Raw genomic sequence first — 15,181 nt, forward strand, 5'->3', positions numbered from 1 at the left:
TCTAAAAAGTATGACCCTTTAAGCATGTTGGCATACATGGTTTATGGGGGCAGCGAGTTGTTTGAACTCTCCCCCATAATGGTGCTTAATACTACTCCCAATAATATATACTCATGTTCATATGCTTAATAAAAAACATAACTCTTCCTATGGTTTGAGATAATTGCTCAAACTACCTTCTTAAAAGTGGTACCTACCCTTGAAATATCTTTTGAACTCATAACTCATTTAGAAATCTTAGTTTCTCTTTTATCAATGTAAAAATTGATGCCTCTAGAATACATAGTCCCCTTATACTCATACTTGAAAACTCTTTCTCAAAAATATTTCAAAATCATATTATAATATGATCATTGATGTCTCGGAAAGTCATACTGCATAAACATTGATGGTATATCTAGATACCATACTGCTTAAACATTGATGGCATACACGATTGTCATACTAATCATGTTTTAGAAACTTTTTCTCAAAACTCATCTTTACTTCCTCAAAACTAAATTTAAAACTCAAGTGTTGGCTTTAAAAAGCTTCTCAAAATTAATAACTCAATTCATAGGGTCCATGCGAAATTATGGACATGAACGACTCAAATTAGGGATCTTAATAGCAATAGTAAACTCAGTAATCAGAACGCAAGAATTCAAGGACACTACTCATCTCAAGAATACTCAATTCATAGGGTTCATGTTGAAATATAGACATGAACGAATCAACTCAAGAATTTTAATGCATAACATATAACAATTCAATAATTAGGAATAGAATTTCAAAAAGAATCAACAACTCAAAATCAACTTATCTCAAAAATACTCAAATCTAGGGATAGAATCCTAGATTTCTCTTTTACTAATTTGAAAGTACATATAGGGCGTGAGGACGAACTAGTCCAACACTATGATAGTCTTACATACCTGGAAGAACAAGGTTCTTGAAGAATCTTGAAAATGAATGTGGTTAGAAGCCTTGAAACCCTAGCTTGAAGGTGTTACAATCAAGAAACCTTTCTTGAGATTCTTTAATTAGTTTCTTCAAACTCTATGGCAAAGAGTTATAATTTTCATTAGTGATTCATAATTTTATGGAGGAATTTGAGTTGGAAAGAATAGAATTCTTGGAGAAGAACTTTCCTTGAAGAAGAATCTTGAATAAGATGGAAAAAATCTTGAATGGAGTCTTCTACTTTGATTTTTCCTTAGGGTTTTGAGAGAGAAGAGAATGATGAATTAAGAGATGAAAATCTGATTGTTTTGGGTCTTTAATTAGTTAAAAAAATCGTTTAGGCTTTTATTAGAGGTAAAAAGAGAAAAAGGACCTTTTTAAATATTTTTCCGTTGGCTAATTCATCACTGCATTGTATCAGGTTACTAAAATGGTCATAAACTTTTACTCAAACCTTGGATTTTTGAAAAATTAGTGGCATTGGAAAGAAGATTCAAATACCTTTAATTTCATTGTTTATGGGCCACGTAACTCTTTATTCTAAGAGATATGATCGTTTGAAGTTGACTCAAAGAGAATCTTACATCAAAACTTAATCGGTAAGGAAACTTTCAACTCAACTTTGTGCTAGGAGTTTTTAGTGACCTTAATTGATATCCAAAATCATTCCCACACTACAAAATTTACTTTTACACATATGGACAATTTAAGAATCACCCGATATGAACCTACAAGTAAATGAAGAATAGTTCGAGTCTTAAGTTAAAAAAACTTGGGGTGTTACATTTTCCCTATAACGTTCACAACTAATTATAAAATTGTTGCTCACAATTGATGAGTTGAAATCAATCTATAGTTATGGATTCGCTAGCAATCATGTAGAGTAATGTCATGACCCAAACCGTCGTGATTGGCACTCACACTAACCTCTCCCACTACAAACCAACTAAACAATACTAACCAAAAGACATGCATTTAAAGATGTGGAACATGTTTAAATAATCAATTTAAAAGTTGAGTTCCCATAAACTTAGTAAATTATGTGAAACAAACATAAACAAGAGGAAATTCAACCCCTAGAACCTAAAAGTCACTATACCAAAACTTCTAACTAAGCAGTATAAGATAAGGGGATGAAATCCTCAAAACAACTAAACATAAAGTAAAGCGTCTAATAGGTATAAGTCTGAAGGAAATGGACTAAGGTCCTAGATGAATCCATGGTAGCCTGAAGGAACTGGCTCAGCCTTGAACTCGACAAGTCAGTGATCTCCTAAATGAGGTCTCTCAATAGCCGCCTAAAGATGTCTTGTACTCAACAAAAAAGGAGCATGTGCAGTATCGATACACAAAAAACAGTGTAACGATAGGATCACACGGCTTTTCCAGTAAGTGAGACATACACAAGTAACTATAACATATTAAACCACGCATATACAGAAAGAATAACAATTTACCAGTTCATGCTCAATATATCAGTTTCACAATATCAATCTCAAATACAACAGTCAATGATGGTTCTCTCATGGAACCGACCACATGCAAACTGCTACTGTGTCCGAACGTGACACCCAATCCAATATGTATCGAACATGACATCTGATCCAATATGTGTCGAAACGTGACACACGATCCAATCAATCACAACCACAAACACAATCAGCACCACAATAAATGTTTTACACACTTATATCGTACAATCAGGTAACAGGTTCATTGCATACTACGGAATCACAAATAGTCATTTCATTCAATTCAATTAATCTTTCCATATTCACATACATGCATGAATACAATGGAGCAGTTAGCAGGCATAGACGGGAAATCTAACCATCACCTACCTCGAAATCAAGCCTGAACACTCTTAAGGAGCTTGAGCTTTCTCTTTCCGGAGTCTCTCAGCTTGTTATTGGTCTAAAATAAGTAATTAATGTAAAAGATCAATAATAGTGGCCTAGTTTACCCGGATTATATCCAAATACTAACCCTTGGCCAATTCCATGATCCTAACACCCAACTAGGTCTTTTTCAGCCATTAAACTCCAGTCAAAAACCCCCACCCCCCCAATGATAAATAACAAGGATCCTAAGTTCTAAAAATCAATTTACGAATCAGGGCTTTTAGATGATAAAAACATTTAAAAGAAAAATTGTTTCTCATAATCTTTAGACAAACCTGATCTTTGTGTATATAACACAACATAAACTTCAACGAAGGACTTCTTTTACTGTCATTTAAAACAAATAAATTAATATATAAAATTGAAATATTATATTGTCATTTGAACAAAAAAATATTGTCATTTGTTCAATGTGAAATTTATGTTTAGAAGGTAACAAAGAACAACGATATTTGACTAAGGACTCCCGATATGATTTCAAATTGGTGATATGAAATTGAGTTGATTTGATGTTGAAATTTTGTTTAGACATGTAATTTTAATTTTTTTTAGTTATATTTTTCTCTTAAATATAAAAATTATCATAATTTGTGAAATTAATAAACTTCCTCAATCTTCATATAATCTTACCAAAAAAACAAACTATAATCCTAATTATTTTAAGTCGTCAATCAATATAAAAATAGAATCCACAATACAATTTTTTAAGTATCCTTGGTGTATTTTGTAGTGCCTTTTCAATTGTCATGGAAAACGTAAGAGCCATGGCATGGAAAGCCTATTTTTAGGGAGTGTGGCCAAGATTTGATATATGGCCGAGTAGTTATTATTATAGGAAATAATTTGTGAATTTTATTACTAGTTCAAATAAGAAAAACTTTAAAAAGTAAAAATTAAATTGATTTCAAGGTTTGAAATATTAGAAAAATAAAGTACTAAATATTACTCCCTCCGTCCCATTTTATGTGGCACCATTTCCTTTTTGGTCAGTCCCAAAAAGAATGTCACATTTTCTTATATGGTAAGTATTTAAAGGTACAATTCCTTTTTACCCTTGTTGGTCCCACTGAATCTTAAAATAATACTCCAATACATTTATGAGGAGAGAGAAAAGTGAGTCTACTTTTTAAAGGGCAATTTGGTAAATATTTCAAAGTCTTCATTTATTTCTTAAACTCCGTGCCCAGTCAAATGTTGCCACATAAAATGGGACGGAGGGAGTAAGAGTTATTATAAGCAAGAATTTAATATCTAACCAATAACCAAACGGCCTAAGGGTCTGTTTGGAAGGACACCCTGGTAATTGAATTTGGTGTAATTTGGTGTAATTACACTGTCTTTCCTGTTTGGTTGGACAGATAATTACTTGGTCAACAGGTAATTGGTGTAATTGGCAAGGGTTAATTACACTCTCCAATTCACATCCACAGGCTGTGAATTGCTGATAATTACATGATATAATTACCCGCTGATTACTTTTTAATTTCTATTTTTTATTTTTTTTTTAATTTTTTTACTTCTATTATTTTAATTATTTTTTTTATTCTAAAAATTTCTAAAAGTTTATTTTTTATTTTATATTATTCTATTTTATTTCCTTCTCGTTCTCAACCTTACTTCATGTGATTATATGCAGTTTTTTCGTATTATCTATTTCTTTATGCCATGCTTATTTTCTCATTAGCATAATTCTATTAGTATTCTAATTTTTAAATTAAAATAGAATTTATTGTTAAGTAAGGTTATAGACTTACGTTTTCTTTCTTTTTTAAAAACAATAAAAATAAATCATAGTTATGTATGTTATGTTGAAATTGCGATAAGAGTATATATATGTTAAATTATTATTTTGAATTTATAACTTATGTTATATTTTCAGTTTCATTTGTTTTAGTAATATTGAATTCACATTACAAGTCATTTTTTAATTAGACCTGATAGATTATCTTTTTGTCAAACATTTTAATAATTTATGTCATTTTATTTATTTATTAATCTTTTTATCAAACATACATTTCATGATGTTAGTAGAAACTTCATACATTTAGTTTTTATGATCAATTCAATTGAAATATATTAATTTGAAAAAATATGAATCAATTATTTTTTCATAATATTAGTTAAGAACATATGTTTATTAATTAATATATTTTTTAAAAGTAATATGTTTCTTAAGTATTTAATTTAATATCATTTATATAGTTTATTATTTGTCTAAGATAAATTTTAAATAATTAATTTTTATTTTTAAAATTTAATATAAGTATTATGATTGTTATTGTGCATCCAAACAGAACATGTGTAATTACATTGTGGCATTCAAACAGGACATGTGTAATTATAGTGTAATTACACTGTGGCAACCAAACAAGTCAGTGTAATTACTAGACTGGTAATTACTACCCTAGTAATTACACCAATTTCAATTACCAGGTGGCTTTCCAAACAGACCCTAAATGTGTTTCATTGATTTCCTTCTTTAATTTCTCGAAGTTTGTTTTAAAAAATAGGGATGATGTTGACATCTAAGTAGTCTCCACTTTTAACCATCATGAAGAGGTCAACTCTTTTACATATTCCTTCCCCTTTGGACATGCACTAAAAGTTATTAATGGACCAAATATAAGGTTGACTGAATGATAAGTCTTGCATTTTTTATTTTTTTTGGTCATACAATAACAAGAGGTGCGGCACCTTATCAATAATCATATTTTTGAGCACTAATCTTAAGTAGATAAGGTTACTTTAATTTTGTATTTTTGTGGCTGCTCGATCGATATGAATCAAGATTAATGAATATCCATTATACATTATGGCTGCTAAGTGATTTGAAGCAAATATGCATGCCTCAATATAAAGGTAATCATGCTTAGGATAATGCACATATGTTTTGTCCTAACACTCACTTCTTCTTTTGCAAGTCCAGAGGCAACTTAATAATACCATATGGCCTTATTCAACCTTTATGGTAATTTAAATTTAATTGGTTCAATGTTTATGTTCTCACTACAAAATACATTATAATTCTACAATATAATAATAATAATAATAATAATATGACTCAAAACAGAGCATTTATTTAACAATTCAATTATCTTCGTTTTTATTTATTTGTTTGAGTTTGATTCGGTATATAATTTAAGAAAGTAAAAAATACTTTTAAATCTTATGGTTAGAAATTAAATATATGTAGATTAATGTACCAAAATTTCTTTTGATCTTAAGTCGTGCTAGGCATTGTCCAAAAAACTATTTCAGCAGCATGAAATGTTTCTTCAAAATTAAACAAGTTTTCTCTAATTAATTAGGGATAGACGAATCGACAAATTATAAATAATACAAAATAAGCAATTAGTTGGAAGACGATATTAAACTTTTTCTAAGAATTACTAATTCACTAAATTATGTATCCTCAAGAATATCAACTAATTTATAGATTTAACCCAAAAGATATAACAGTCTGAACTAACAATTTATACCAATAGCAGATTTAGTATTCATAAACAAAATTTGTGATCAAACACTATGCGAAAATTAACCCCTCTAAAATCTGAAAATCGAAGTACCAAAACTGTAAAATAATCAAGAATAAGGAATGCAACCCCAAAAACATAAAGTAATTAAAATCTAAGAATGTCAAAGTCCAAACAGATGGACTAAAAATCATTGGTCAGCTCCAAAAATGTACTGGTAAAATCATTGGTCAGCTCCAAAAATATGAATATAAACAAGTACCTGACAGTAATACTAGACAACACATGAATAAGCAAGTCATAAACCATGTCAGCAATGCAACAGACTGAATCACCAATATCTTGACTTAACCTTTAACATGAAAATGTCTCACGTTATCACAATAACACATATTCCTTCCGTTTAAAAAAGAATGACATCCTTTCCTTTTTAGTTTGTTTTAAAAAGAATGACCTCTTTCCTTTTTTGGTAACATTTTATTTATAGTTTTCCACGTGGCATGTTTAAGATCACAAGATTAAAGGACAATTTCGTACATTTGACATAGCTTTAATTTAGGATCACAAGATTCAAAAGTCTTCTTTATTTTCTTAAACTTCGTGTCAAGTCAGACTAGACCACTCTTTTTGAAACGGAGGAAGTATTTTATTTTATCATGGAACCCACACACATAAATTGTTAGTGTATCAGCTTGATATCCGAGCCAACCAAATGATATTTTGTATGAGACGTGATACCTGAACCAACCGCTAGTACTATGTATCGACGTAGTATCTTAGTCAATCTGTAATCACAAACAACATGCACGATCAATCACAATGAAAAATTACACTTGAAGCCACAAGTAGGTTAAACATGTTCATTGCATGAGATTATCAACAGGATATCATGTCACATTCGTCCCTTATGTTTTTTTCAGATGCACTACCCAAGTAATACTATAAAACGGTTAACATGCACACATTACATAACTTGAAAAACAAATAACCATCACCTGCCTCGAATCAAGCCTTGAAAATTTTTAAAAACTTATTGAGCTTTCCCCTTTTGTAATGTCTTGACTTATTCTTGATCTAGAATAATAACAAAACAAAAATAATCAATAAACAATGACCTAAAAAAATACCCGAATTATACTCCAATCCTAATCCTCGTGCCATTTTCATGATCATCATATCCAAATTAGAGTTTTCGATTATTAATTCAAGTAAAAATCCTCCCCTAAGCGAACCACCATGGTGTAAGGCTTAAGAAATAAATTACAAGTTAGGGGAATAATTAACTTACTTTTACCAAAGAAATTGGTGGGAAACTGAGGAAAGCCCTAAGTTCCTCTTTCTTTTCCCAAAAATAAAGTTGTAGAATAATGAGGGGTTTTGAGACTTTTTCGGCATTAATTCACAACTGACCTGCTATAGAGACCACCAATCCTCTATAGCGGAATCTCACTCGCTATAGCGGCTTGCACAGAGAAAAAAATTCGAAAATCTTTTACCAAGCATGTTCACCATGCACCTTCGAACCTTGACGTTTCAAACTAACTCTTTCACATCAAATTTGATATCGGGAGTTCTACTCACCCAAATTAACTCTTGAAAATTCCTATAGACTCCTTAATGTCGTAGCTAGTAGAGAAACTAACTCAATCTTAGACATTTTACCAATCATTTTCTTGATTTCCCTATAATTCACCTTGCTCATATTTTGTCCGAAACTGATCTAGCCTAAAAGTTTTAAGTTACTTTTCAAAAAAAACTTCTTACTCAATTCTTTCACCATTAATCTAACCATAACGATCAGAAAGAGTCGTTGTAATAGCTACCAATTTATCCATCACTCGTTCCCAAGCGATCAAACAATAAAAGGTTGGACTAAATCAAAAGGAATGTAGTACCTAAATCCTCAAACAAGTGAGGATACTTGTCCCACATGTCCCTCTCAATTTTTCAAGTAGCTACCTCAATTGAAAGATACTTTCGTGATTGAACCTTTACTGATTTGATCTCTTTTGTCCTCAACTTCCGGACATCCTGATAAAAAATTGCAATCAACTCCTCTTCATGCTTCAACTCCAAACAAGTTAGGTTAAAATGCTAACATGTAAGTCACTAGCCCTATGATGTCAAGAATCTCGAACGGATCAATGTAACAAAGGCTAAGCTTGTCTTTCTTTCCATACATCATCACCCCTTTTATTGGTGACACTTTCAATAAAACTTGTTCACTAGCTTGAAATGTCATATCTCTTATTTTAATTAAAAGGTCTACATACTCATTTTGTCTACTTTGGGTTGTCAACATCATGGTTTGGATTTTCTTACCTTCTCTTTTGCTTTCCTCACCAGATTAACACCCAAAAGTTTTACATATCCAATATCAAACCACCCTATGGGCAATAAACATCACCTCTCATAAAGTTCCTCAAATGGTGTCATATCTATGCTAAATTGATAACTATGTTGTTATAGGAGAACTCACACAAAGGCAAAAATTTGATCTCAATGACCTACAAAGTCAATAACACATGCTCTCAACATGTCCTTTGAGGATGAAAGGTTGTGCTAAAAGTGAGTTGAGTGTACATCGGTTCATGTAACTTACCTCAGAACTTAGAAGTAGATTGAGTGTCACAGTCTGAAATGATAGAAAGGAGCACCCCGTGAAACCTTACTATCTCCTTGACATAAATCTTAGCCAATTGTTGGTAGTTATGATCCACTCTGAATGGAATAAAGTGGGGACAATTTGAATGTCAAGACTCAGTTACACGCCTGCCTCATGCATCACTAAGTCTACACTTGAAATACTCAGTCTTCATCCTAGTCAATCTTAATTATTTGGACTCCTAAGGTTATCTCCACACCTCCAGCCTATTGTTAACTTTCTCATGAGCCTCTTTGATCAAAACAATATTGTCTGCGCGAATAACATACACAATGACACCACATTATGTCACATCAATTTATCCATCAGCAAGGCGAATGGAAATGGATTAAGATCCCTGGTGCAACCCCATCTCAACTGGAAAGTATTTTGAATCTCCTCTCACTATTCTCAGTTGGATCTCTACTCTCTCGTACATGTCTTTTATCGTCCTAATGTAAGTCATTGATACCTTTGGGCTCCAAACATTGCCGAAGGACTTTTCTCGGGGCTTTATTGTAAGCCTTTTTCAAGATTAATAAACACCATATGCAAGTTTCGAACATGAAATCAATCTGGTTCTCGAAAATGAACACCCTCACCCTCATGTGTCCACCAACATCTCTCAAACTTTCATGGTGTGCAAATATTGTCATATGCAAATAAGTTTTCTCCGAGTTACTTCTCCTTTTTTCTTTTTAATTTATTAGTGTTTTATACTAGTATTTCACTTGGACCTTTTCAAAATGCATGATTATCCATATCCTAATCTTCCCCAAATACTCATGTATATGTAGTTTTCTTTGAACCACTTTACTAATTGTCTAGTTGATATAAGCCCATTTGGGACAAAACTTTTGAGAAATTAGAATTTAGAAGTGCTTGTTAATGACAGCATGCAGTCAATCAGATTAGATATGGATTTCATTACTTTCTTTAGTGCATTTTAAAATATTTTTTCTTAATTATGCTCGTAGATAGCCGTGTACAATCAATATCGATCATCAAAGATTGTGCTTCACGTTTAGTATGAATTTTTAATTCAACCACTTTCTGTTTTGAAGTGATAAACATTACCCAATATTTAGAAAGTAAGATCTCAAGCGTGGTCACTAACACTATGAAAGGGGATAATTAGATTCTCCACCATGCTAATTTGATAATACACATAACAACCTACATCAGATTTCCACCTAAAGTCACAAACTGTACCAAAATTTTAAACTTTGATGATATTAGTATATTTTATTGTAATATAAATGAAATTAATAAGTTTATTAACATGTTAAACTAAAGAGAATATATTGAGTCCATACATATTGGATAAGGCCAAATTTTACCCAAAAAAAAGTCAAAATTTTAATTTAGTGCGTCATTTGTGGCGGTACTAGAATATGAAACAAAGAAAGTGACACATCTAAAGTGTCCGTGTTGCTACAGTTAACACGTGTTGTTATAGAGTATCACTAATTGTAAATGAGACGACATCACTAAAACGCCTTCTTATTGACTCTCCTGTTGTACTCATCTAAAAGTATATTATTACTCCTAATTATGGAAGTAGCGTCTAGCGTGGAAAGCATTTCTACTACTTCTTCCTTATCAGCTGTCAATCAGTTCTATTCGGAGTTTACAAGTTAATATATATATTATCCCCGCTTTGACTGAGTCACTACTCCAAAAGAGAGACCAAATGCTAACGTGATAGGGTTTACTTATAATTAAATACTTTTAAAAAAAAAAACAATATTCACTGAATCAGTTTAAAATATGTGAAGAGATCTAGTACGTAATAGACTTTTGACAACTATAAATAGTTGGTGGTAATACCAAACAAGACACATTAAACACTTTCAATATACGTTGTCTTAGCACGTACGTACACACAACCAAATATATGAACATGGGTCGATTATTCATATGCTTTATCGTCCTAATAAGTTTATTTTACATTAGCTTAGTCTTGGGAGATATTGGCACAGCTACTTCTTATAATTCCCCTTATACACGTAAGTATTTTTTTAATTTCCTCTCTAACTTGTATTTGAAAATTTATATACGTTATAGAGACGTTTGATCATAACATTTCGAAATTCAATTTCAATTTTTTAAGAATTTGAAAAACAATAAAAAGATAATTCTCATTTCATCTTTGTTCTATATATATATATATTTTTTATTTTTTTTATTTTTTTTATTTTTTTTATTTTTTGAATGGTATGCAGCAACCAAATGTGGCGGGAACAGGTCAGATCAGTTCCCTTCGGGGAATCTATTTGTGGCAGTGAGCGAAGGGCTGTGGGATAACGGGGCGGCGTGCGGGCGGCGTTACAGGCTGAGATGTTTGAGTGGAAACAATAGGCCATGCAAAGAAGGAACAATTGACGTGAGAGTTGTTGACTACTGCACCAAAAGGCCATGTCCTTCAACTATTGCTTTGTCAAGTGATGCTTTTGCTCAAATATCAATTTCTCATAATGCTAAGATCAACATCGAATATGTCCAGTAATTCATTTTCCTTTCATATCCTTTTTCCTTTCTTTTTTTCGTCTTCTTCGTTTTTAATATATATGACTCACTTTCATTTTTAGTCACTACAAAAAAAAGATGCATTTTTATATTATGTGGTAATAATTTAACTTTAAAATGCATATTTTATCTTTAATGAAATGATTTATAGTCACACAAGCATGTATCACTTAATTAAGATCACAAGTTTCAAATGTCTTTTTTTCTTAAACTATGTGTCAAGTCAAACCAACTCATATAAAATAAGACGGAAGAAGTAAATTTATAACATAACGTTTCTATTTCATCATCCTCTTTTTTTCTTATAGTATCTTGTATTTTTTCTTTTCAGGATTTGACAAGAAATTGAAGAAGTGAAGCTTAGGAATATGAAACACGCCATGATTAGAAGGAAATTCATCGCAATGTCTCAACTTTGATGTAATTTATAATTTAAATACATTTTTGAGCAAACATATATGAAGAGTTACTAGTTTTACTTCAGATGTTAATCAAGTCTTTCATCTAGTCACAAAATAAACATACTAGAATTAATAATATCGGAAAAGGGTCATATTTGCCTTAATAATAATGGGGTGAGATATAATAATTAAATTAGAGAATATTCTATTCATGTAGGTGTCACGTAGGAACCAAGTAAGATAATAAAAGGGGTGATGGAAACTTAATAACTTTAAGGGTAAATATGAATCCAAAATTGAATAATAAGGACAAATATAATCAGAAAGTACAACTAAGGATAAATATAACCCTTTCCAAAGTATAAGGGTAAATATGACCCTTTTCCATTAGTGTATTAGAGGCAACAACGAATTAATGACAAGACATACGCACTATACCTTAAGTAATGACTTCGATGTAACAAATGTGTTTCGTTCAAAAATTATCCAACCTCCGACAAGTTTGAAGAAATCACTTTTCACCACTAATATATAATCATATTTATGTGAGTCACATTCATAATTTATATAATTCGGTTCTTAATTGTATAAATTCAGAATCTGTATATTCTGATTCTATTTGTATACGATTTGTTAATATATTTGATTTGTATAAGTTATGAAAACTTCATAACTGTGTAAATTCAGAATATGTACATAATTATCATGTTTGTATATGATTTGTTGATACATTGAATTTGTATAAGTTTTGAAAAATTCTTAAACGTATAAATACTGAATTTGTATAAATATTTACCATATTTGTATATTTGGTAAGCAAAATGTACAAACAGAAATATCTGTAGCAAACGAAACTATAGTTATGAAGCTTAATTAGACAAATTGTATAAGGAGGCTTATTAAGTTTAATCTCTTTCTTATTTATGAAATGTCCTCATTTATTAAAGGGGGAAATTACATGGTGAAGTAAACATATTCTAGTTAATTAGTCAGTATAGCTATAGTTTTAATTAATTACCACTTGCGACCAACATTCAGTGATAATTACGTGGGCTGGGGTTTCAATTTGTATAATTCGCACGTTTGTATAATATACTTGTATAACTTTTGTGTAATGTAATTTTGTATAATATAATTTGTATAACTGTTTAAAGTTCATATGTTTGTGTTTGTATAAATTTGTTATTTCGAGTTTATACAAAAATAACTCAATTATACAAACGTACCCGCGATTATACAAACTCACCAGTGAATTATACAACCCGCAAATTATACAAACGAGGCAATTTAAATTGTAGTCACAGCCCGTAAATATACAAACTATAGTTATGGGGCATAATTAAGTTTTGGCTATTTGCGAAAATTCCTCTATATTAAAAGGATAAATTACTAGAATACACACACTTAGTTAACATATTCCCTATATTTCCCGACTATTTCAAAAAAATATAAAAATCCCTATTTCTCCCACAAAACAAAACCTCCGGATACATTATTCTTGAAGAAGTCCCAACCTACGCTTCCAACCCCTAAATTTACTCCTCTAATTTCTCCACAGATTTATTATTGTTCAAGAACACCCAACCAACGTTTCCCACTCCTAAATTTACTCCCCAGATTCATTTCAATTATCACATTCTTTCAATTTTGAATTTCAGATGATTTCTCTCTCCATTCAACCAATTTCAGAGTTTGTAATAGGTAGTCCCTTCCTCTTCAAATTTCTTCTTAGTTTTTTTCTTCGATTTTCTGATACTTTATGGATCCTCCTTCTTTTAGTATTGGGATTACCCAAATAGTCACACCCAACACTAATCGAATCTTTGATTATGAAGATCCCAACTGGACAGAAAATAGGTCTAAGAGGTTGCATGATCCTCTAACAATGGCTAAGCAAAGTTCAAAGAAGGAGAAAGCTAAAAAGGAGGTGCATGCATCATCAGAAGCAAAAGTGGCAAAAACACCAAAGAAAAGGGATAAAAAGGTTGCCCCAGCCATATCTCGACCTGCACTACCCACTGTATGTATTTTAATATTTTTTATCTTTATTTTTAATATTCTGTATTCACATGTTCTTATTTGCTTTATAGTAGATACATTATTGTTAAAAAAAAATTATTATGTATATTGGTTGAAATCTAATTTTCTAACACAAAAATCCTAATATTTGGTACATATTGTTGATTTATAACGACTAATGTATCAAAATTTAAAATTCAAATAATGAGATAAAATGGTTGATATTTATGATTAATGTATCAATTAATCATTTTTACAAATAAAACCTCAATTTTTGGTCATTTTTTTGTTATGATAAGTTTATGAAAGATTAAAGCTCAAATTAGAGGATTACATGTAAGTTGCAGAACAACATAATGTATCATCTTCAAAGTTTTTGTTACTATTAAGTATCAATTTGAGTGAAAGATAATGTGTAGTTAGAATTCTGTATCAGACACAAGTTTATATTTTTATTCATATTTTAGTTCAAAATCATTCTCATTCAGGTTTGTATGTATCATCTGGATCCTTTTTTATTGATCATCATTTTTTTAATTGCAGAGTATGAATTATGTAATTAAACAGATTTCAAAACACTCCCTTAAGTTTTGCCCTACTGACTATATAAATTTCATTCAAGACTTAGTGTTGTCAATAGGGGATGAAGGTATCCAATTATTCAAAGATACTATATTTGATTCATATCTGAATATTCTCAAATGCAACTACCAAGGTCAGATCCCAAATGTGATAGCCTGCCAGTATTGTATCACTCTTTCTTTAATTTTTGTATCTAATTCATTTTTATAATTAATCTTCTTATTTTTCGTAGTGAGTGCGGAATGTTCGTAATTGTATTTGTTGAATTCTTGAACGACGAAATCAACATCCCATATAATGGTTTTCGAGGTGAATATCTTCGCAAAAGATATGCAACACTGTTATGGAAGTATGGTCTCGACAAGGCTAAGGCGGGAATATGTTAGCGATAATGATGACCCTCTAAGGCAGAAGTGTGACTTAACTCCACCTGCAGAAAATGAACTTGTTAATGTAGACTAGTTTTCCATGTTTATTTATTTTTTAAGATACATTAATTAGTGTTTTGGAGTATTTATTACCCTTTTAACATAATACTTCTAAATTTGAAGAGTTCTTATGTTTAAAATTGTTTATTTTCGCTTTTAATTTTGTGTTCAATATAGATAGTACTTCAGAAAATTTTGTATCCGATAAGTATGGTACACATCACTACAAATTTACAAAACAATTATTATGTACATGATACAT

The 15,181-nt window shown here is 30.8% G+C and overlaps 1 protein-coding gene across 1 annotated transcript; it reads left to right on the forward strand.

Annotated features, from left to right (window-relative positions):
- Positions 1-10,857: 10,857 nt before the first annotated feature.
- On the forward strand, positions 10,858-11,469 carry LOC125817203 (EG45-like domain containing protein). The gene is made up of 2 exons (XM_049496752.1): positions 10,858-10,969; positions 11,186-11,469. Exons 1-2 carry the CDS (start codon positions 10,858-10,860, stop codon positions 11,467-11,469), a joined length of 396 nt encoding a protein of 131 aa, XP_049352709.1.
- The last annotated feature ends 3,712 nt before the right edge of the window (positions 11,470-15,181 follow it).

Source organism: Solanum verrucosum, unplaced genomic scaffold (genome assembly GCF_900185275.1).
Source record: "Solanum verrucosum unplaced genomic scaffold, falcon-dt-bn FXZP01000260.1, whole genome shotgun sequence".
NCBI classification, from domain to species: Eukaryota; Viridiplantae; Streptophyta; class Magnoliopsida; order Solanales; family Solanaceae; genus Solanum; species Solanum verrucosum.